At 38.1% G+C, this 26,083-nt stretch overlaps 2 protein-coding genes across 2 annotated transcripts in view; both read right to left on the bottom strand.

Moving 5' to 3' along the window:
- igl (igloo) overlaps positions 1-26,083 on the bottom strand; it is a 354,198-nt gene that overhangs the window by 87,607 nt on the left and 240,508 nt on the right. Inside the window, exon 2 of the mRNA XM_065233773.1 lies at positions 20,049-20,225. Coding sequence (XP_065089845.1) covers positions 20,049-20,225 — 177 coding nt within the window. The remainder of the gene's footprint in view (positions 1-20,048; positions 20,226-26,083) is intronic.
- The window catches only part of LOC135711025 (uncharacterized), a 267,172-nt gene that overhangs the window by 180,108 nt on the left and 60,981 nt on the right, over positions 1-26,083 (bottom strand). The window lies entirely within an intron of this gene.

Below are 26,083 nucleotides of genomic sequence, written 5' to 3'. Positions count from 1 at the left end.
GTTGGATATTCAGCTTCGCGCGGAAAGTTTGCCCGGATTCGGTGTCGGTTCAAACCAACGTTCGTGATCGTCCGTCGGGTAATAACGAAATAGATTCCCCGTTTTCGATGGTGGAATTCTCACTTGCTCTCCTTTCATGTAACAATTCAGCTCCAGGAATGGATAGAATCAAGTTCAACTTGCTTAAAAATCTCCCAGACGTCGCGAAGAGACGCTTGTTGAACTTATTCAATCAATTTCTGGAGCACAACATTGTTCCGGATGACTGGAGGCAAGTAAGAGTTATCGCCATTCGAAAACCCGGTAAACCCGCGTCGGATTATAACTCGTACCGTCCCATCGCGATGTTGTCCTGTATACGGAAATTGTTGGAGAAAATGATTCTTTTTCGTCTAGACAAATGGGTCGAGTCGAATGGTTTACTCTCAGATACGCAATTTGGATTTCGGAGAGGCAAAGGAACGAGCGACTGTCTTGCGTTGCTTTCAACTGAAATTCAACTGGCCTATGCGCAAAAACAGCAAATGGGTTCAGTTTTCTTGGACATTAAGGGGGCTTTTGATTCTGTTTGTATCGATGTCCTTTCGGATAAACTCCACTATAGTGGGCTTTCACCAATTATGAACAACTATTTGAGCAACTTGTTGTCTGAGAAATATATGAGCTTTTCTCATGGAAACTCGACAACTTCACGAATTAGTTACATGGGTCTCCCCCAGGGTTCATGTTTAAGCCCCCTTCTTTATAATTTCTATGTAAAAGACATTGATGGTTGTCTTGATGAAAATTGCTCGCTAAGGCAGCTTGCAGATGACGGGGTTGTGTCCGTCATAGGGCCAAGTGCACCGGACCTGCAAGGACCATTGCAAGATACCTTAGACAATTTGTCTACTTGGGCTATGAAGCTGGGTATCGAATTCTCTCCGGAGAAAACTGAGTTGGTTGTTTTTTCTAGGAAGCATCATCCTGCACAGTTACAGCTTCAACTAAAGGGTAGAACAATCACTCAAAGTATATCTTTCAAGTATTTAGGTGTCTGGTTCGATTCCAAAAGCACGTGGGGAAAACATATTGCGTATGTGAAACAAAAATGCCAACAAAGAATCAATTTTCTTCGTACAATTACCGGAACTTGGTGGGGAGCACACCCGGAAGATCTGATCAGGTTATATCGAACAACCATCTTGTCGGTTCTAGAGTACGGTAGCTTCTGCTTTCAATCCGCGGCGAAAACACATATCTTGAAGCTGCAACGGGTTCAATACCGTTGCCTCCGAATCGCGCTTGGCTGTATGCACTCGACGCATACGATGAGCCTCGAAGTACTTGCGGGTGTTCTCCCACTGACAGATCGTTTCGCGGAACTGTCCTTCCGGTTTCTTATCCGTTGTGAAGTAATGAACCCATTGGTAATAGAAAACTTTGAGAAGCTGCTCGACAGAAATCATCAAACAAGATTCATGAGTCTCTATTACGAGTACATGACGCTGGAGATTGGCCCTTCTTCCACCAATTCCTCTCGTGTTTGCCTCCAAGACTTTTATAGTTCCTCTGTAAATTTTGATCTGACCATGTTGCAAGAAATCCGTGGAATACCAGATCACCATCGGTCGATGGTTGTTCCCTTAATTTTTGCAAACAAGTACCACCATGTCAGTAACAATAAGAGTTTTTTCACAGATGGGTCAACTATAAATGCTTCCACTGGATTTGGAGTATTCAACGAATTTCATAGCGCCTCATATCAACTGCAAAAACCCTGTTCCGTATACGTTGCGGAACTAGCAGCCATATTCTACGCAGTAGAGCAAATTGCCTCACTACCATCTGATCACTATTTTATTTTTACAGATAGCCTTAGCTCGTTGGAGGCTATTCGATCAATGAGGCCGATGAAGCACTCCTCGTATTTCCTTACCGAAATCCGAGCAAAATTGAGTACTTTATCTAACTGCTCCTATACTATCACCTTAGTTTGGGTCCCATCTCATTGCTCAATTCCGGGTAATGAGAAAGCGGACTCGCTAGCTAAGGTGGGCGCTATGGAAGGCGATATTTTTGATCGACAAATCGCCTTTGCGGAATTTTTCTCAATTACCCGTCAGCACGTCCTCACCAACTGGCAACAAAAATGGAATGAGAGTGATCTGGGAAGATGGTTACATTCTATTCTCCCACAGGTGTCGAACAAGCCATGGTTCAAAGGATTGGACATGAGCCGTGACTTTATACGAGTCATGTCAAGGCTCATGTCTAATCACTACTCGTTAGACTCGCATTTCTTCCGAATCGGGCTCGCAGGCAGCAATTTGTGCGCTTGTGGTAGTGGCTATCACGATATCGACCACGTGCTTTGGTCATGCACTTTACATTGTGTTGCTAGATCCGAGTTATCCGCATCCCTCAGGGCCCGAGGAAAACAACCTTTGCGGCCCGTTAGAGACATCTTGGCGAGCCGAGATCTCGAATATTTTAATTTAATTTATGTGTTTTTAAAACGGATCGATCTGAGGATTTAGTAGTTAGTGTCATCTTGTGTTCCCCCAAGTTGTTAGCTGCCCATCGGTGTACCCCCATGTTTGTCTTTTTCATCAGTTGGTCGCTTAGTTCGAGATCAAGAGCACATTGCTCTCCAAACCTTGTGTTCTCAATCCCTACCCTGCCATCCATTTGTTAAAATGTGTTACCCCTAACCTCGAGATAGCCGCGAGTAATCGGCCCCCGCTTTACTAACGTTAGTTTTAAGAAACTTTGTAATATAAACAATGAATATCGGCTCCGCAAAGCTACGGCAAATGAGCCTGGAAAAATAAACGCATTATAAAAAAAAAAAAAAAAAACAAGCTCCTGTTGCAGTTAACAAATAACATTTATTATATAAGACCACGTAGCCCTACATCACCAATGCGTACCACCCCATAGGGCTGTCCCTCGTAATTTTTTTTCAATGATTGATGTGCTACAGAAGTTTCTATATCCTAGATCTTTAAAATTGAGTGTCTTTGTGACTTTGATTTTTTTACTCTGTGCCTCAATTTTTTGTTCTTATCACCAATTCGCGATCTGTATCTAAAATCAACTAAGTACGTAAATTTTACTTTCTTTTAATATCGCCTGGAAGTTTCTTCTATTTTCCCTAAAACTTCTTTCAACTACCATTGAATTTTTTTTAAATTGCTCCTTGTTCTTCTTGTCCTCATATTTTTTTTATGGTTTCTCCTGAAAATATTCTACTCTAGAATGTTTTTTGACTTCACCCGTGAATGTTTTTTGACTTCTGGAAGATTTCTCTGCAAAGCTTCTTCCAACAATTCTCAGAAATCTTTCAGGTACCGTGAGGTCTGTCCTCTGGCATCCTTCCAGAAGATAATTCTGGATCCTCCTATAAGTTTCTTCTAACTGCCCCAAAACCTTTATGTATTATGTTGGAAGTTTCAGCTTCCATTGGCATTTTATTTTGAGATCGACCAGGAGAAGTTTTCAACTTCCTCTGAAAGTATCTCCAGATTTGCCCGAACTTATACTGGAAGTTTCTTTCGTGGTTCTTCTGGCTTTCCTGTAATTATATTCCGACTTATCGAGAAGTTGCGACTTATCACGAAAGTCTCTATCCTCTTAGCTAGGAAGATGCTTACGACAGTCCTCCAAATTCCCCAAAAAGTCGTTCTGGATTTTTTTTTTGAAGTGTCTTTCGGCTGTCTCTGGATGTTATTCCAGACTTTCATTGGAAGTTTTTTCAAACTACCCCGAAAGTTTCTACTGACTTCTTCCAAAAGAACATCTTCTTGGTTTTTAATTAGTATTTTTTTATAAAATCAAATATATTGAATATGGATATTTTTGATATTCAAATTTTTGACACTCTTTTGTTTTTTTTATTCAAACAAAATTACTAAACAAAATTACCTTGCATACTTTTCCTAGAAACGCTTTAGTTTTTCCCTACTACTTCGTCTCAGACGAGATTTTGATTAGAATTGAATGATTGCCCATTATCAACCATTATGTAAAGTTTCATGTATTTGTTATTTGCTATGGAATTTGTTTGTCATAGATTTTGAACTCCCTCCGTCGATCAACTTTTTAAGAATTATCGCTTTTATTTGATTGATGGAGTCTGTATGAAGTTGGAGGAATTTTAGAAAATTGCTTCCTATTTTACTGTTTTTTAAACTGTTATTTATTGATGTACAATGATCCAAATTAACTGTCTTTTGAACTGCTAAAATTTACTAAAATCTGTGCCCGATGAAAAAAGTAACATCATTATTTCTTAAACTTAAATAAATTATGGTCCACAAATAACATCATTTTGGAATACAGGATGTTAAATTTTGGTTTTAAAAATAGTTTTAAATACACTACAATATGAGTAATATGAGTATTACGAACGGGAATGAGAATGATGGCTGCAAAATGAAAAGCAAAGCAGCTGTATTGCAAATAAAAATGGTGCATTTGGTCTCTAGTATCAACGGCTGTTGAACTACCCAAGTAACCAAAAGTTCCGCATTCTACAATAAAACTAACTTTCAAGTTCCATAAAGTTCAAATAAAGTTCCGATAGAACCTTCAAGGTCCATGAAGTTCGAATAAAGTTCTGACAGAACTTTCAAGTTCCATAAAGTTCAATTAAAGTTCCTCCATTTTTTTCTTTATTTACAAGGCTTTTAGCTATCGGCTGGTTCGCCTTGGGAGTTCCGACAGTACTTTCTTCCCAAGCAACCAAAAGTTCCGCATTCAACGATAAAACCTATTTTCAAGCACACAAGGAACTCCAGGCTCCAAAAAGTTCCGATGCATACTCCTAGCAACTTGAAGTTCAAAAAAAGTTCCAAAAAGCATACCTAAGCACTTCACAGGAACTTCAGGCAAGGCGGAAAACATGGCCACAACAAAATTCCGAACAAGTTCCAAGCGGAACTTCTTAGCAACTTCAAAGTATCTTAAAAGTTCCCTGCGGAACTTCTTAGCAACTTTCAAGTTTCTAAAAGGTTCCGTCATATCCACATGAAGCAATCCGCACAAGTCTTTTTTAGGAACAAAATTATTGTACGTAAATATGAAATCGACGTCGTGAGCATGCATAAGGGCGTAAAAGCGATGATCGATTCTCTTCATCGATTTTCTCTTTACATTGCTACAACTAAGCGAAACAATTTTCAGGAATTTGTTCAATGTTGTGTTGCAGTACAACCTGACTGGCTATCAAATGTAACAGCAAACGCACCGAGAAACGTTAATCTAAGCGAGTTATTGACAAAAGAGAAAATCGACGTAGATAATCGATCATGGCGTTTACGCCCTTATGCATGCTCACTCGAAATGATCGGTGGCTCAAATAAATCATTATTCTCATATTTATTCAGTGCATTAATATTTCATCCAAACATAAAACAAAATTAAAGAGAAATTTCCTGAATTCGAACCCGTGTATTCGGGCATGCGATCTACGGACGCTAACTACTGCACCAAAAGTGTGTTGGTATACCATGCGGGCAACACCAATTTAAAATTCATCAAGGTGTTGTGTTTCGTATTCAAGTCAGTCAGCTGGCACTGCAGTAGGCACATCAGTAGGCGGGACAACAGCTCACTTTAAAATATCTCAGATGACGTAGCGGTTTGTGCTGGGACTCTCACGCAGAAAGAACTGGATTTAATTCTTCAAACAGCTCCAAATACTACTACTAATGCTGATAAATCAATACACGTTCATACCTGTCTTTAGGATTAACTTTCAAGAAAGCCTATCTTTCGAATTAAATTTCATAAAAGTGCGACCTAAATATAAAATTGGTTAACTTCGAAAAAAAAAAGTTCCGTTCAAGTTCCGCCAGAAGCTGCTTAGAATGCTCTTCAATTATGGTACCGGAACTTTCAAGTTCTTATAACGACTTAAAAATGAGGCTGTTTAGAATTCTATAGACAATCTTCAAGCAAGCGGCTTAAGCCACAAATAGCCTATTATCAGAACTTTTGGTTACTTGGGTATTCATCCTTCCCTTCCCAAAAGACCTGCACTGTTATGGATCAATATTAGATTGAATTAGTAAGCTTGTACATTGAAGATGGGAACGTTATCCTAAGAACCGTCCATGTTTATGGGCACTGGTGGGCGATGCATAGCACAACTTTTGATGTTATTCTCTACATAAAACAACTCTCCAATCCCTTCAGTTTCTAGTAACTCTTAAACCTTTTGTTAGATGTCATATTAACATCGCACTCAAAACCATCATCCAAACATGTGCAAGCTCTCGCAAGATATGGGATACGTGTGCTTATCAGCTCATTCAATACACATCCCGACGAAAACGACTTCAATATCCAAATAGATGTCGCATAAACAGCTCGATAACACCATACGTCACATCCCACCAAACACATTATCGATAAATCCACATTGCATCGTGCTGCCTTCGCTATCGACCTCGAGGGAAAAAGTCTCGAAGTGGTAACCGATATAGCTGATTCCAATCAATTCCAACCGCTCCCACGGTACTGTGCGGTAAACCGATTTGGCGTGTTTCAATTGAGATGATATTATCGCATGATTTCCTTTGGATTTGGTTTGAATGACGACATTGGTGCGAGGTTCTCTGGAAACTATATTAAACATTTCTCAACCCAGCACAATTCACGTCACAGACAAACTTAAATATTCATTTTTAAAGCAATTCAAGCTCTCCCTATCAATCATACAGAAACCGAAACCAGAAAACCCATATGCGTGTGCTTGCGTGAGAATAAACACTTTTCATGTGTCACTTTTACGATACACCAACTGCGACATGCATGGCACCCATAACAACAGCGAAGACAAAACTACCCCGCCCATTCGTTACATTTCATCGAGAGGGAGTCGTTCGTAATGTCACGAATCTGATCATATCAATTCGGCATAAATTTACCCAATCTAACGCGTGTAGCCATCCTCACCAAATGGTTCGCCCTGAGGGAGAAATGTTTTTCCAATGATGTGTGCCGAAAAACAATTCGTCTGCAGCCACGTTCGCAGTGAGAATTTGAGTAGGTAGGTTCTTCTACTCAGTCAGACCTGCTCTAAAAGATTTTACTAAACGGTGGCTCGAAACAGCTTTTAGTCCGTGAACCAGTCTGTTGATCCGTCTGTACTAAAAAAAATCAAATAACATGTGCGGGTGATAGGCAATCCTGCCAAACAAGAGACAATCGAAACTCAAGAATATAAATAAAAACGATGCTATCTGTTGTCACACTCGGTGACAGTGTATATCTTTTGCTTGCTAGTTCCAAGTACCACTGCGAAGCAGGGAAACCCATTTTTATTTCGTCATTATCGGATTATCGGTGAGTGAAATGTGAAAATGAGGGTGGTAGAAGGTGGGTTTCGGCTCTTCTCACAACCGGGGAAACATTTTCATCGAGTTGGTTTGTGTGTAACAGTGAATAGTTGGTTTCTCAAGAGCTCCAGAGGGAGTCGTTGCGGAAGTTGGTGGAAAGTTTTTTTTTTTTATTTACTTGCAGAATAGGGGCTTATAAAGTTCAATGTTGTGTTTTCACTTAGTGTCACAAATATGATAAGATCAAAAGGTAGTATAATAAAACTAAAGTATGGTGGTAGGCAAAAAAAGAGAAAGAGTGAACGATCGATTTAGGGAAGTTTGAACAAATACTGCAATAAGCTTGAGCTGTCTAGAGCATGAGAACGCTACGGTGGGCTGAACTGTGTAACCTTTCAGTTAATTATTATACTTTATACAAACAACGGCTTTTTTTTCCTAGAAATACAATTCACAAATTCAAATATGTAAATATGCTCCTAAACATATTTCAATTCATTACACGGTGTCCGAATATAATCCGTACAACAAAATGGTGTTGAAATTATCTTTTATTGACAAATTAAAAAATCAATATACATTGTTTATTATAGCAATATTTATAGAGAAAAAAGTCTTATTTGTTCATTTCAAAGTGGCCGCCTCGTGCTGAGATACACGCCTTCAAAAGTTTCGGGAAGTTATCCATGATGGCCGCAAGATCTTCTTCAGATATTTCTTCCCAAACTTAAGAAGCGATGCTTTCAAATGTTCCAGTGATTTATGCGGGGTTCTGCAGGCTCTTGACTCCAAGATAGACCATACTGAATAGTCCATTGGATTCAAATCCGGTGAGTTGAAAGGCCATTCCTCTTTCGTCAAAAAGCTCGGAAAAAGGCGTTGGCAGAGACTAATAGTCTTTTTTGTCCCATGAGCCGGCGTCCAGTCTTGCTAAAAAATCAATCATTCTTGCCGAAATTCTGTGATGCCCAGGGAGCTATTGAGTCAGTCAACAGCTTCTGATACATTGCTTGGTTCACTTTTACCCCATTGTCTATGAAGATCAACGGGGTTTTGCCGGTGTGAGTTATTCCAGCCCAAACCATGATGGAAGCGGGATGATGACTCCTTGAAATACTTGCTCGATTTTTAGAAGTGACAGGAAGCAACTGCCGATCATTCTGGTGGTTGTGATGCTGCTCGATAGTGATTTTTTTTTCATCTGTAAACAGCAATGACTGATGGCGGCCCTCGGACAATCGGTTCAGAAGAACCTTAACTTTTCTGAACCGATTTGTTTTCATGGTGTCATTCAAGTAGTGCTTTTTGCATAGTTTATATGATTTAAGCTTCAAGTCATCATGAACTATGGCAGCAGCGGAAAAATACGACATTTCCAGTGATTTCACCAACTTTCGGATGAAAATTGTTGAATTTTGCTTGATTCGTCGCTGGATTGTATCGCGCGTTTGTGGAGTCCGAACGTTGTGTTTTTTTCTTTTCCGACGCGGTCCTCTAACCAGGGCTTTGCATGTTCGATGCTCTAAAATGAACTCGAGTTTTGTTTCTATCATACAACGTGTTCAACGCTTAATTTCTATAACGTCTAGCTAGACTATCAGCATGAAACGAAAATGAAAAAAAGCACGCTTAGAAGGAAAGGCTGACTGTGGATGTTCTCGTCGTTGCTTTGTTCATCGCTTTCAATAAGTAACGTCGATTTTCTAGTTAAACGAAACTTCATTATGGCTTTCAATCCCCTTTCACTTACACTCTATCACCGCTCTTTCAATTTGTGTAAAATGCGTTAGGGTTAAATACCCCATTTCCGGCCTATTAAGCATAACACGCACTTAGTCTTTCTTAATATAGATCAGTTTTGCACCAAACGGAATGTTATTATTACTGATGGCGTCCAAATTTATTTGCCTTTCTGTACGTACCATAATATTTGAAAACGAGAAACCAATCGTTGAGATATTGTCAAAAATCCAACACTGCTTCTTGACGCCAAACTCGGCCTACGAATTTTAAACTCGGCCTAACGCATTGAAACGCAATTGAAACGCCAATGAATTCACTTCGGCCTATCGTATGACGATAAAAATTGATTCGGTCGGAGCGCTTCTTTTGTTTTTGGGAATAATGGGTGCAAATTTTCATCCCACGCGTTCTCATTGACTTCGTTCGGTAGCTTATTAACTAAAGTATCGTACCAAACGCATAATTGACTTGTTAACTCTGAAATCATGGATTTATTTGCAGTTTTTTGCTCGATAGGCCCAAAATGGGCGATTAGACCGAAGTAGTGCTCTACCCTATGTCCCGTTTTCGTTATTTTTTTAGATAAATCTGGATCAACAATAGAAAAGGGCCCATCAGCATTTGTAAACAAACCGTTCTAAAGCCCTTTAATCACAAAGCGAAGGCCACCCACGCAAACCAACACCATCATCGGATAGGGGAAACTTCTGATGGTGTTGGTTTGTATGGGTGGCCTTCGATTTGTGAGGAATGGGCTTTGAAACGGTTTGTTTACAAATGCTAATGGGCCTTTTTCTCTTGTTGATTCAGAAATATGTGGATGGAAGATAAATTAAACATATTATTACGTGTAATCTTCAAGTGTTTTCATGTGAGAAATGCTTTAAATATATATTTTCATCTTCCGTCATATACGTCATGGAACCTCTGTTGATGTGTTTCATGAAAGACGAAACTATCTAATAGCGAATTCGTTTATTATTCAGTTCCAAACTGGATCGGGTATCAAGATTGGGTCTGCTTGTTTTCTGACAAACGTCAATTTGCTCGTTTGTTTTTAAAACCTAGCTCAGGTTGAGGTTCACACTGACAAAAAGATCGGTTTCGCACTGGGTTGGAACTGGTTTTAACCCCAATAATAAACGAATTCGCTAAAAGTTGAGCGCTTTTTCGCTCGTCTTTTTCACCGAAGCTTGAAAGAAAGACCAATGGAGCGACGGGAGAAAGAGAGACAAGTTATTGAACATTTGTTTGTGCACGCCGACTGAGGTTCTAGAATGCTGCGAAGCTGTTCGACTTTAAAGCTGAGTTTAGACTAGGCAAGTCAAATGATCAACTCAGTTGAATTCAATTGGCTTGAAAAAGTTGACCCTGGTTCAACTTTTTCAATTCAAGTGAGTTGATCAAGTCAGTTGAACTTACACGTTCCATTCGCGTTTAAGTCAGTTGAATTCAAATGACTTGATCAATTGACTTGCCCTGTCTAAAACTGTTGATAGTTTCAGAGATTGAGCCTTTAGTCACAAGAAATGGGCGATTCACGTATGTGTTTAAAAAAGCAATTACAACAAATCAGTCCGGAAATATTTCCTGATTGTTATTGAATTTCGTCTCTATATGACCCTTGGGCTATGTTCACTGAACTTCTCTAAATGTTCCCATAACTTCTTAGGTGTCCCTTAAAATTCTCTAAATGCCTAAATGTTTCCTGAATTGCTCTAGATATTTTTGGACTAATCTTAATCTTTTTAAACATCCCTAAATTGTTCCTAAGCTAGAATATTTAAGTCATTTGTTTGTATTCAGATGCTCCCTGAATTATTCAAGGGGGTTCCCTGAACTCTGAATATTCGAACTCATCTAAGAATTTCTAAGAATTATCATTGAGTTCACCTCTAAATTCTTCTAAAAATTAACTTTAAGTTCTCCTAAGAATTCTCTATGCATTATTTTCAAAACGCGCTTGGAATCATTCTCGGAATTTACATAAAACTCTTAACAGAATTATTATGGAATTGTTCCCTTCAAATTCGATGATTTTTGTATTTTACGCTTAATTCTGTTGGAGTTAACTTTCGAATTTCACCGACGAGAGCATGTTTACCGTCGATCCTGTATCAAATTCCAGAACCAACCGGTATATTAGTTCTCTTCCGGTAAAAGACGTGGCCAACGAGCACAAGAACGTGTATCTGACCAAGCATCCTGCTAACGTTATGGTGTTGGGATTGGTGGCTTCCAATGGCAAAAAATGGACCCGGTGTTCATTCCAGAAGGCGACAAGGTCAGCACGGAGGTCTACATCGGGATCTTAGGTAAGTATGTTCTTCCGTGGATCAAAGAACAGTACGGTCCGAAGCCAAATGTTGTATTTCAACGAGATGGGGCTCCGTGCCACACTTCAAATCGCACTTACAAGTGGTTGCAGGAACATTTTCCGTTCTGGGCGAAGGATATGTGGCCGCCATCCAGCCCCGATCTTAATCCGCTAGATTACTCAATATGGCGCGTCATGAAGGCCAAGGCCTGTTCTAAACGCCACCCGAGTATAGCAAGCCTCAGACAAACATTGACCTGTACCTGGAGAGAAATTGATCCAGACTACATTATTAGAACCTGCCATGCATTCCGGAAGCGTGTAGAGGCCGTAATTGCAGCAAGTGGAAACTCGTTCGATGATTAACATAGACTCTGAGAAACATCCCTCGTTTAAATAAATAAAAAAAACTCGAAAAGAAATTTTTGAGATTTTTTTAATGTTGACATTGCTTAATGGTGCAAACATTATCACACATACGGTACCATCAAAACCATTTAACTATCAAGGGGGACAACATAAAGGTTCGAAGCTCAACATCAGCCCTTTATAGTAAAAATATGAACCATTGGCTTGTTAGTTAAGGGGGTATTCCCAATCTGTTGGAAATTGCCAACAGATTGGGGGTCGGGATGATTTCCGTAATAATAATATCGAATGAAAACAACCGAGAATTGGGGTTTACGTTTTCGTATTTGGAAGATTATTATTTTCCTGTAATTATTGTAATGATTCAGAATTAGATTTTAACATGGTGGTGGATTGCTTAATTTCTTTCATAACAATTAGCTAAAGATTTTGACCACTTACGTTTAGTCCCGTTGTGCGGATTCCTTGAATACCTTTTCGTTCGACTCGAAATAATCTCCTGCACGTACTACTCATCCGTACTAATAATCCCTGCTCGCACTAGTCCGTATTTAGTTTAAGTTTAAGCATTTTAACTATTTTAAGTACTAGTTAAGTAGGAATTACCTTTTAATGATAAAATCCAGCTTGCATGCAAATTCAGGGTTAGGAATTTCCGATCTTGACTGTAGCAAACTAAGTAGCAAAACACTAGGATAATCAATTTGATTTTAACTGATAGAACTATTTTAAATTTCATGTACGTTACCAATTAGGTGATAATATCACTTTTAATATTAATATTAGCACAATTTCAAAGGCAATCGGCACGATCTTAGAGAAACTTTTACAATTCACTTGTGTACTTGTTCACTATTCAATATTTTTCTATCTATCTTTCCAACAATACAGTTACTCTCCCACTCTCCCATGTACTGCTGACTCAACACTACTACAGTGATACGACGAACTGTCAAGACCGGTGCGTATTGGGCGGTTGCGATGATGTACGCGATGGTTAAACCCAAGCTACAGTAGCGGCGCGCTGGCGTGAACGCGCCAACACAATCTTTTGCCTTTTTTCGGCCTGTTTTTCAATTAATTTTTTTTTCAAGGAAAATGAATAGTAATGCGCCTAACTCTTTGGGATTCTTGTTTATTGAACATTAAAGTTTACAAATAAATTTTTTCGACATAAAAAAAAAAATATTTACGTCACAAAATGGCGGCAAACAGACCCCTGTTCGCCGCAAACGCCTGGACGGGCGAAGACTTTTCTCTGGACCGGCTTCATCTGAAACAGATTTCGTGATGAAATTAATAATCTGCATAAGATTCTCTGGAGCTTCTCCCGTTGGCAGCAAAAAATCTTGCAAATTAACAAAATGGCAGCCATATGAAAAAACAGGCGATTTTTAGCCCGCTTTTTTGCAGCTTTAAGGTGCTTCAAACAATGTTAAATGTTAATATTTTTGGCTGAACGTGGGAGAAGCTCCAAAGAATTTAATAAGGAATAAAATGCGCAAAGATTCAAGTCAATATCTCTTATAGTTTCTGAGAAAAATCTTCGCCCGATAAAAAAATGTGGTTTCGAGAAAAACGCGTTTGACTCTATTGCCCGTACATGCACCTAAATGTATTGGTAAGTCTGGAATACCTGCAGAGCAGTGTCTGTCCCGACCGCAAAGTTGCGCGCGGAGAGCCGTTTTTCGGGCGCTGCATTTTTTATTTCAAGGCGCGAAAAACTGGACACCGAATTCGCTGATCGGAAAACGGCTTGGGGGGATGAAAGTATATAGTCTAAAGTACAAAAAAACGTGAAAAAAAAATTGATTTTTTGAAAAAAAAAGATCGGGAATACCCCCTTAATTGGGTAGCGTCTTAATTTATCTGATTTAATAGTAATAAATGTGTCCAATCTTTTCGTGGATCCGAACAAATTCCACGCAAATAATTTTCAAAAGTCATAAATGCTTTCTCATAACATCTACTGGAGAGAATGTTTACCTTATCCACTAGCTACGTGAAGCTTGCCAATCAACCACGATCCCAAGCGATTTCACGAAAATATTACACAAGCCAGCACCTATTAGCATTTTTGTTTAATCTTATTACACATTTGATCCGTTTGTGGGCAGCAGAGCGAGGGAATTAGAATTAGCAATTTGCATACGATTTCTTCGTTGGATGTTTGCCGTCACATTGAATAGCGCAATCACACACGCACAACCAAACCATCTCTAAAAGAAACCAAATCAACACCGAGAAACGATCCACTATGTTACATGAAATTCGACATTTGCTTACGGGGTTTTCCTATAGGAGTGAACAGTTGCAGAGTCGTTGTCAACGCGAATGGTATCACCAATACCAAAACAAAGTTATAAAATAAAGTTCGAATGCCATAATTAGGAACACGTCTGAATATTACGTCCCTAATGTTCGGCCCATAGTTTAAAAGCACAAAAAGCGATTAATAACTTTACAATAAGAGTTAAAAGTGTGATATTGATATATTAGGCTAGCATGTTACAAAAAGGTAAGACCTTTTCAGGTGTTTTGATGACCACCGCAGTGTAGATTTTCGTTAGTGTATTCAGTGCTGCAAAATATCGACAGTACACGGTGATATTGACAATTCTGCTTTGTTTACTCATTTGAGCTAACAGTCATAGTCAAGGCAAACCATGTCAATCGTCAATGACAATGCTGTCAGTGACGACCATGTGTAGATTTTTATATTAACTAAATTTGTAACAAAATTAAAGGACTTGAGCAAAACAACTAAATGGACCCGTTAAAGTCAACTAGTATCTACGTCCTGAACTGCTTGGATAAACATAATGTGTCACAGAATGCACGAAATTACACTTTTTGTTACCAGGTGAATCTTTGTCATGGATGGAAAAATGAATGAGGTTTTGACGAAGGTTTTTTTTAGCATCAAGTCTGTCAGTGACGATGTGACGAACAATTTTGTCAATATCGCGCGAAAGTCTATCGGTGACAATGACAAATCTCAGCACTGAGTGTATAAATACGGCAAGATCATGGTGCCTAAAATCAAAAAATATGGATAATTTCACTAAACTTTTTCATTGAAAAAGAGCAATAAATGTTTTGAATATGTCCCAAAAGTAAGCAATTCATTTACGTATTACAATTAGGGGAAATGGCTCTAATGTTGGCTTATGAATCTAAGATTTGTCCCATAGCTAAAAACCTGCTATTTATCAATTTTACATAGATGAACGCGTCATTGGGACTGTTACTATTGTGTATTATTGCTGAATAAATGAGTTGTTTTCTTGATAGGCCGATGTGCGGGGGTAGGCTGACATTACATTTCGTAACTCTATTTAGTCAAAATGTTATGTTAAAGCAATTCAAAAATTAATGGCACACTAGCACCGCCTGATGAGTGAATTCTGAGATGAAATGTTTAGTCCATCTGAACAACTTTGCCAAAGACAAGAAGTTTTCATATGAGCAGAATCTGTATATGTATATACGCATCTTGATTATTTTAGAATGAGCGCCATCTGGTGTGAAAGTTATGTGATACACTATGTATAGTTTTGAAGACCTTGTATTCCTGAACGTCTTTGTAGATGGAAACAGTATCCTTTATGGTTAGGATCTCGTGATATAAACATCTCTAACATCGCAATATACCACTTCATGGGTACATTTTTACAAATCCTCCTTCCAAAATAAGTTTGGTAAATTCCTCTAAATTTAATTTGCACAACATCTGAAATTGCAATAGATCATTGAAATTTCGTTAACAAACGGTCATTTGAATTCGGAGTCAACGTGAGTTGTTCAATAATTTTTTTTCCAAGAATTAGGGGAAATGGCTCTAATGTTGGCCTATGGAACCAAGATTGGGCCCATCGCTGAAAATCTGTGATTTATCAATTTTACCTAGATGAACGCGTCATTGGGACGGTACTAATTGATATTTTTGGTCGCTATTGAAAATTTAGTCGATTGCTGAATTTATGTATGGGCCCAAATTAGGGGCATTTAGGCCGACATTACATCAATTGCCCCTATTTTTCCAGTTTTTTTAAAGCCAGATTTCATTTAATTTTACAGATGTCTAGTGGAAACACCCAATTACGAAGTAATTAGTAAAATTCCTCGACAGATAAAAAAGGAACAGCCTCTCAAAGTGGCCTGGGTCAAAATGACCCAAGGTACAGACAAAGGGTTAAATGATGATTTTTATGAAGCTTCCAGCTGAATTTGAAGAAGATGAGATGAGAATTCAATGAGAGTTGTGAAAATTATTACTGGTAGAATACTGAGAACAATTTCAAAGGAAATCAGTAAAGATCTTCGGCCGTTATGTGCGTCACCAGGTATCCGGGTAGCCAGATCCCATTTCACATAGTGAAACATTCCTCTGCCACTTAAGGGTAAAGGGAATTTGAATTTCCAGCAGTTCCAACGGAATATTGAGGACAGGAAGGACAGGAAATCATGAAAATTTAATAGGGAGCCTCGAGGAAATGGAAAAAAAAAACATTTCAAGGGAGTTCTGAGCAGAATTCCTACATAGGAAATACTGGAATACTGAATAGAATATTTAGTAGAGTTTCCAAGAAATTCATGTCTTGCATGGGATACATTTTGATCAAAATTTGGGGCATATGGTGCATTAAACAAAGTCTTGTCATTGTTTTTCATCAAGTTTTGCTTTATTCGTGAGTGTTTTTTGGTAACTAATTTTATGATATAGGGGAAATGTATGTAATGTCAGCCTAAGTGTCCCTAAATTGGGCCCATACATAAATTCAGCAATCGACTAAATTTTCAATAGCAACCAAAAATATCCATTACTACCGTCCCAATGACGCGTTCATCTAGATACAATTGATAAATAGCAGATTTTTAGCGATGGGCCCAATATTAGATCCATAGGCCAACATTAGAGCCATTTACCCTATCTGGATATTTACCCAAGTAACAATTCAGTAACCATTTAGCATCCACTCTGATTTATGATGGTTTTATAACGGCAATGAGCAATCCATTTAGTTTAAATATAGCATTATAAAGTGTAAAACATTCCTGCTTAGAAATTCAGCTTTTTGTTGTTTTAAAAACCTTTCATAGTCTGGCAAGAAAGTCAAAAACTGCCTTCTTTTAAAAATAAATTTAAAACAGTTATCAATCCCTCCTTAAAGCTGTTCTGTAATTCAAGCATAAACGTCATTAGCAATTGTTTATTAATGTCATGATAAAATACTTTATAAACGTGTTCTATCATTATAAAAGCAACCATAAAACAATTAGGTTTTGCATTAGAGAAAAAGCCTTTTTAAAGTGCATCATTAACTCCCCAATTACTTTGTTTACAAATTGAGCTTTAAAGATAATTCCTCATAATTAATAAATGCCAAATTAATGACAAGGAAATCTCGAAGGATAGACGAAGTAGGATGAAAAAATCAAGTCAATTTCAGATAAATTTACTTCTTTAGAAGAACCAGCACACTACCAACGACTGACCATCTGTCGGACAAGAGTAAAGTGAGCGGGGCCCTCGAACTCATAAAACATTGTCTAAAGTTGAAAAACATACCAGCCTTCTCCAGATCGTGCGATGACAATCGAAATAACAACCGATAGCAAACCACTGAATCTGTTCGTTAGCGTAGATCAGCTGGTTTCCGATCCAACGCAGCGATTTTATTCGGCGAAAGACTCTTCGAAAATTTCATTCAACCGTACATCTCTGCATCATTGGATGGTGCACTTCTGTAACCATCCGGAAGAAGGGGTTCTTTTTCAGGAACGATTGCGCTTCCAGCTGTTCGAAAAGCTAGTAACTGCTCCCAATCCATCGGGAGAAAACCGTCTGGAAGAATCCTGGATCTCACAGCGGAACTATCGAAAGATAAACAAACTTTGACGTTTAACTTTTTGCAGGCAACTTTGCCTCCATTAATGCTGCCATAAATCTGAACGGGTTAGGATCAAGCAAAATGGCTTTAGATAAATACAATTCAGCCTGCAAGTTTTCTTCATAAAAGCCATTTTAAAACCTTATGAATTTGTTAAGGAATTCTTGAAAGCAAAACAACTTTTTCACAAATGACCCATGAAAATCAACTTTTATGCCACCGCCATGTTACAATTAGTTTACTTGTTTTTTACAATCTTCGATTTTCAATCAACATTTCCTTAGATATAACTATATTTTGGTAAATTTAGCAATGAGCAAACATTTAAATGCGAAAATTATAAAAAAAAATCTCGGCCAAGCTCGATCTGAAGAATATATTTTTTTTTACAATTTTAAATAATTGGTCAAATCGACGTTTTACGAGGGTGGACTTAATTTTTTCGATGTTTTCACGTACATTTCACATAAAATTTGATATGGCACTTAAAACTAGGCCACTTAATGAGAACTATTGTAATTAATTTGGATATTCAACAAGATTTTTGTATCATCACTTTCTATTTTAATTATTTTGAAAAGATCGGATTCATAAATCCTTTTCTATCTTGATTAATGCTTTCCTAGCATGCGGCATGCGGGGAAACGGCTCGGAAAGGGTTTTTATTGTTGCTAAATAGCTTTTATTGTAGCTTTCAAATGGTTATCAAAGCGTTCGTCATACAACCTTTTGCACTAAATCAATCTTGAAGAGCTTCGAGAATACACCCTTCAGAACCTTCTCCAGGGTGGGCCAACTAGACATATTCTAGTCTTAATGAGGTTATGGTGGATGCATTAATGACAAAATAGCCTTGACCAGGGTTTTATGAATGTTGTTTTATAGTTGCTTTGCAGTATTTCATAAAACTTAAAATGTTACTTGGGTTGTATGCATTTTCACGATAGTCAAGTGACAGACGACTATTATTAAAAATCCACAAAAGATAAGATACTCGATTGGTTTTGCTATTCACCTCCGGTTCCAAATAATGGTATATCGTTCCAAGTTTTCATATCCCCCCTGACGAAGTGAATCTGAATTTCCAATCACGATGCCTATCCTATCATCGTCCTCTCATGCGCAACAACAATTGCTGGCTCGTGAACGGTAACATTTGTAATCTCGTATCGTAAAATGGAATTCATATGTTCGACGACCCACTCTACATTGGTTATCCAGTGTGCCGCCATTCAGACTCTGCAAAGTGGTTTGTCCTGTGAACCTTTGTATTGTTACATGTCTACTACGTATATTTGTCAGTTTTCCTTTTTTTTTGGAGCACGGTGGCATGCAGGAGGCACATCTGTGTGCTTGGGTGTCGTTGTCGTCGTCGTCCCGTTCCGCTCAATTTATCCGGTAATGGTGCTATCCATTTTAATTATAATGCCGTACCTTACTATACATTACTTTCTGGACGGCTGAAATGGTCCACATACACGGATAGAAAAAAGTACGTAATGTTGAGTTCCATTCAACCAGGTTGACAATTCCGTGCGCAGTTATTTTCACCCAACGTCATGTCAAACTACTCAGTATTATGTTGTACATCACTTATTCAACGTTAGTTTGGCCCACGGAAGACCTTTTGTTCTTGGCGTTTTTGAAAACAACTGTGAAAGTGAATGAGAGCCACCAACTCAATAGTAAGTTTAACAAACTCAACCGTTGGGTTGTTTTGTTTAGCCGTGTGCATATGCTACCAAGCCATACTAGGTGGTCCGAGGGCATTTAGATTATATCGTTGAACCTTCTTTTGGTGGATGTGGCCCAGTGCCAGTAGGTGCTGCTGCAATCTTAGGAACAAACAATTGTATCATGTATAATAAATAGGCAGAATACTAATATGAATTGCTTGCCAAAAATGGCAGTGGTAGCAGTAACAATGAAAATTAGGACTTTTTTTATACAGCAATTATCTATGTGATAACGAACATATTTTGTGTTTTCGGTGCCATGTTATATGCATGTTGAAGTTCTAAGTCAGATTAATGCATTGAATCTTAAAATTATCTTGCATTATTTTTTAAAACTCCCTAGACAACATCACATAATCTGTGTATGCAGTGTTTCAATAAATATACTGTATATCTTTTAGACAAAGATATAATAACATCTAACATTATCCGGTTGGGTGCAATTGTGGTGGAACTGGTAATGCCCAATAATCATCCCCAAAAAGACAATTCAATCTATCCATTCTCATTACTCCCTTATGAACGTTGACCCACGTTTACCCAATAATATCGATTTCGGAATCAGCTCTTTTTGTATGGTAACGGAATGTCCCATTGGTTACATTTTATTTGCTACCCTATTTTGTGCCACACTGAGGTGGTGGCGGTGGTCGTGCTCACATACCTTGGTCGTTGGGATCGAATTCAGCCTCCAGCTCCTGCTGGGTCGGTTCCCGTTCGGTTTCCGCACCGGCTTTTTGCTGCGATTCGCTTCCATTGACGTCTCCCTGTTTCATTGTGTTCTTTGCTCGCACCTGGTGGCCTCGGAACGCTGCTTGGATCTTGGTGGCTGCCGCTTCGACTGTGGGAGAAAAACAGAAATCAAAATGGAAATTAGTTCCTTCTTTCGGTGGTTGAATTGCTCTGTTTTGGTTGGTCGATTGGTCATTCGAATAAATGGGTGGCAATCAATTGCAATCGAAAGAGAGCGACACATTTGTTGACCCATTCTCCATGCGGTTCTACGTAGCTAAGTTAAGATTTGATAACATATTTTCATTCGGCACTAATTGAATAAATCAGTTTTTTCTTGGAACAATTCAACACTTAACATTGCGGTATTTTAAGGATTCACAAATGGTACATGGTGAGGATAAACAAAATTGTTTGGATTTATAGAATATCATTAAAATTTGCCCCTTGCCATCCAATGAGATGAAACTATGTTTTCTCCAGTTCACATCGTCGTGTTAACACCTCCCATTACACGACTGATTCCCCTATCCCAGGAAAGGATCATCGAACCAAATTCAATCAACCTTTTCTGTCATTACTGCAGAATCAGTTTCAGCCCGTATGATGCTAAGCCCGCACCTTTGGGGGATCGACAATGAAGGATGTTTATTTACGGTCCTACAAAATTACTTCAATCAGGCCGTCAAGGCTTCCACTTTGGCTACGCTGTGGATGGGTACTCTGGAACAGCAGCGAATACCGTCAATCCCCACGACATTTGATGGGGCTGTCAGACAAAGGAACAGACAGCCGATTACCGATACCATAATTATATCAACTAACTCGCTCCGCCCAAATTGCTTAGGTTTTGCCTGAATTGGTTGCGGCACGGTTTACCACAGTCAAAAAGGACGTAAACTACTTTGCTTTCTTCGGCTTGCTTGTGGTTTATCAAGGGAACGACTCCAAGGGTAAGACAAATATTTGCCCGCTTTTCATATCGAGACGGTCTTGGACGGAAAAAAGGGTGCAGCATGATGCTTTTAATGGAATTTCACCGTTCGCCAGTTTGTACCAATGAAAGTTAGCACATTTTCTATGTCCTAGCTGAAAATTTGAGCTGTACGTGGTGTGAAATACTGGTGCACCAGATGGTCACGGATGGATACGGTCACTTCGACAACAGTTCGTTTTTGGTCCAGTTGGTATTAATTTATAATCAGTGTAAAGAATTACGATAACGATATTTTGCCAGAAATGAAAAAAAAAGAGACCGAACAGTTGGAAATTGATCCAATCTGACCAACTCTATCTGAAGTGTAGCGCTGCTGGCATGAGTAGTGCACCCGTTCTGCCATTACGAAGGTGCGGCCCCCGGTTTGTTGAGCGCTGACTGCTGCTGTGGAAATATAGGATTCATTAATTATTTCGCATGTGGGACACTATGCTTCATAAGGTACCGAATGGTTGCTGGAAATTGTGGGGTGGAGATTTGTGATTTGAAGGCTTAAAGCGGACAAGTTAGTATGATGTGTTGGGAAAGGTGATTAACAGTGTGATAACAGAAGCACAGTATCCTTCTTCATTGTTGACGGTATAAACTGTACATTAATGTATTTCCAGATCTGCCACTTACTTTTGTATAGTCGGAATTAGTTATACAACAGTGGTGGCATGGAGTAAATTTTACTTATCATTGAGGGTTCTTTTATTCTAGTCACTTCGACTTTATTAAATAATATACAAAAGCTAAACATGTACTCATTGGAAGCTATTAACTAACAACTGTGCAAGCGTTCAAAGAAAACGTAGTTTTTTTTTTATGAACTGATTTATTTGTACAGGCTCAATCGAATAAACTTTATAGAGCCAAGTTATCATTTTCGTTGTACATACTTAATCCTAATCTTAAATCTAGAGTTGCAGGTCGTTGGTCGTCTCGAGGTTACAATTTCATGGATGGGGAAAGGGAGGAGTCATGAGTAATGTCATGACTGAAAATCAACAAGTGTAAACTGTATATACAAGCGTCGGTAGCGAGACCTCACTAACTGAATAAGGTGATGACAAAAAAACAAAGTTTTCAGCATAATGAAAGCAGTTTTTCGTCCTGATGCTTGCCAACGTGTCAGTTGCTGGCGTGACTGGAAATTGATGGCGATACAATCAGCTGAGGGCATAAAAAACGACACACAGACAGAATAGAAACAAAAAATTGGAAAAAGTTACAGCTTAGTAACGCAATGGACTGACAGTGGAAGTTGCCTTCTACAGCCTGGGAGGCGCAAAAAAGCATATCCATGGGGTTTCTGCCACCCATTGTTACTTCTTAGAGAATAAATGGATAGATCATCTTGCGATGGATTTTACGCCACACGATATTCTTTGATATTAGTCTTAGGATAATCGTATGAAAATTTTCCTCATTCCGGGCATAAATTACATCAAAGAAATAGAATTTTCTACATAGAGCTTGGAACTAATTTTGGGCCTAATAATTTCAACCCGCACTTTGCCTTATTTTTTCTAGCGGATTTTTTTTCACTACATAGGGGAAATGGCTCTAATGTTGGCCTATGGATCTAAGATTGGGCCCATCGCTAAAAATCTGCTATTTATCAATTTTACCTAGATGAACGCGTCATTGGGACGGTACTAATGGATATTATAAGTTGTTATTGAAATTTTAGTCGACTTCTGAATTTAAGTATGGGCCCAAATTAGGGGCATTCAGGCCTACATTACATCCATTTCCCATAACCCATTTTTTCTGTTTTATTCTAAATTGATTTATCTTTCCATACTTATCGTTAGATTTGATAAAGAGTCACAAATTGTTGAACTATTGTTAACAATATAACATCTTTTCTTAATTACAAACTCGGCCTACTAATTATGATTTCATCCGAATCCATGGAGACACCATTGAATTCACTTTGGCCTACACTGAAAACTAATCTTTATCAGAGAGTGAGTCACTTTTACTAATTCGTATGGATAAATTGACATAAGCGTAGTTCACTCAGCGCGGACTGACTTACGCTTTTAGAAATTTCTCCATGTAAAAGTGACTTACTCTCTGAGTAAGATTTGTTTCAAGTGTACCGATGAAGATATAATTGGAATGGAAAAATGGTTTTGGTCGGAAGCGTTATTTTTGGAAAAACATAGACTTGTAGACTTTGTTTGGTTGCATACTAAGGACTGTTCATTAAAGAAAGTTGACACCTGTTTATCAATGGTTTAGGGTTAAAACGTAACGAAAAATTGTGAATTTTCACTCAGTGTGTAAAAATCTTGATTATTTTGGCAACAAACCTGAAAAAATAAAAAAAGGGAGAAATTTCTAACGATGGGTCGGATCAGCTTATCCCAAGTAACAATCTAAATGCTTGGAAGATTTATTCTTATTTTATCATTGTTTTATCATAGCATCCCTTCCAGCCTGTGGTTGTATTACGGTTTTGTGTGCTTGTCATAAAGTCAGGCCGTCAAGTCGTCTATAAAACTGTTTTATGACTACTAAATTAAAACTCAGACTTCATAGTTTTAACGGTAGCTGTAAGGTGGTTCTGCATCACTACTTATAACTGAAGAATAAAACCAAAACAAAACATACAATTATGTTTTATGGTACACTTTTTATGACCGATATAAAACTTGAAGCAGTCTTAGACCTTCATTAAAGCTTCATTACAACCATCATCTTTATCAGAGGCCTAAGATTCACAGATAAGAAATATACTGCTACAACAAAAAATACTCTGAAATTTTTTGTCATTATAAAAAACAAATCTATTCAGATATATTAAATGAAAACCCCTTCAGTGCTTCTGAACACGATGAAGATGAGACGATCGACAATATGAAAATCCTGGAGGAACTACAGTTATACGATCCCTACATAAGGCACAGTGCGGTGAAGGAGCTCTTAAAAATATTGAACAAGCGGCTTTCCGATACATTTCCGAAAGATCCACGAACCCTTCTTAAAGCAACGCCGACAGTTTCACTAAATCCGTTTGGAGATGGCCAGTATTGACATCACGGCTTTAAACCTTGTATTGAAAAAGCTTTTAGTTGATCCAATAAGCATTTCTTACATCTTGATTACAAGCGAAAATAGGAGGATCGCTTGGAATGTTGACTTTTTGACAGGTGGTCATGGTTTTTGTTTTGTTTTGATTCGTTGTACCGAATAAAACCAGCAAGCTAGTTATATAGCTTAAATATAACTTAACGCTCTCAATTTGGACTACGAAATGCTAAGATACAACCATTAGGTTTATGTTATGCTATAGAATTCCAATCTAGGAGAATATGTTATATTGAGGTATTTTTAAGGAGTAGCAAGTTATAATGAAAAAAAATGTCGCCGTATGAACAAATTTCACACAGTATGAATAATTACGCTTTAATTGATAGGCAATAAAACACTTTGATGTATAATTAAATAATATGTGACTGGTTATTGCTCAACAGTAGTAACAGTTTTGTACTAAATAGATAATCTTTGAATGACTCTTTAATGCATGGTGCTAATGCAGACAAATTAAAAATATCCCTATATTTTAGTATTCATATGGCGCACTAAATTTATGCTCCTATTTGGTATAATAATCACCATAAATATTGCACGGCATGCTGTGAAGCATATACAGATTAGTTTAAAATTATAATAAAGTCGTCTTATTTTCAATGTACAATAATATCAGCCATTATTACCAACTGACAAGGATCATGATTTCACATCAAACATCGAAAGAATAAAACCACAATAAAATATTTCTCAATATTAACTATCATCCAAAAACCCCAACTTAAAACCTTCAAAGTTGTCAAAATGTTTTGCGTATCATGTTTTATCAACTTCTTCAGGAGCGATTTATGCGGTTGTAATATAGTTTTATGGTAGTCATTAGAAGGCTGTTAAAAATTTCTGACCTGGAGGAGGTTTTATGTTTTCATTTTTAACAATCACGTCTAGAGTGTGATAAAACTGACATAAATCCTATGCTCCTAAAGTAGTTCGCATATCAAGTTTTAATGACTGCATTAAAACTGGGCCAATTGGCCATGACATGGCTGTGTTGCGGTTCTCAGGAGATTGTTAAAGCAATGTGGTCGTCAGTAAAGGTTTTATAATTTGGTCATATCAACTACTATAAAACTTAAATAAAACAAAAATTGTTGCTTGGGATCTACTCGCAGATTAATAGCATAGCATAAACCAGGTTGCACAATGTCGTAGGTGGTACGAGCTCCAAACTGTTGTTAAGAAGGAGACCCACCTTCATCCGTTGCTGTTAGATAGTAATTTGTGATTAATTACTACCTCATAGAAAATTAATGATGTGTCTTCCTCCAACAGACCAGAGCTGTCCTGTCCACGTTCTTGCATCTGGTGGGGAAAGGGGAGGCATGTTAGTCCAACACTTACTTAAGAGAGATGCAGAGAACTCTACGGCCCTTCATAAGTGTCACGGGAAGGGTGAATTTTTGTAAGTATGGAGGGTAAGCCATAGGATACGCCCAGCCGGCGTTGGTGGTAATCGTTATATCAGTCTTCAGATTTTGGAATTAAAAAAACGTTATAAACTCGATCCTGTTGCTCCTTTGCGCCTGAAAATGTTTGTTGTTCCTAATCATATGCACAATTCATTCTGATGTGTAAAAGGTTATTAATAGTATGTGGAATCGTTGATTAGAATAAAGATTCGCCCTTGGCCTAACTCTCACTGTCTGGCAGTGGTATTATGGATAAAATCTGTCTGCAATTATGTGTTATGCATGCAAAGAAGCTTGAACCCGGGAGTTAGAAGGTGACAGCTCTACCGCAGCTATAATAGCCCATTTCAAGAACGCAAGCATTCCGAAGCTATTTTCACTCATGATAACTAGCCTATGGCTAAAAATCTCTTAAATAAAGATAAAAAAAAACTCATGATAAGCCCCGCTCCAATACGTTATCGTTATACACCATTG

The sequence above is a fragment of the Ochlerotatus camptorhynchus genome, unplaced genomic scaffold, assembly GCF_037179485.1.
Source record: "Ochlerotatus camptorhynchus isolate MF236.1 unplaced genomic scaffold, CSIRO-AGI_Acam_v1.1 ptg000416l, whole genome shotgun sequence".
In the NCBI taxonomy this organism is placed as follows: domain Eukaryota; kingdom Metazoa; phylum Arthropoda; class Insecta; order Diptera; family Culicidae; genus Ochlerotatus; species Ochlerotatus camptorhynchus.
The sequence above is the reverse complement of the archived record's forward strand: the minus strand, read 5'-3'. Positions and strand labels throughout refer to the sequence as shown.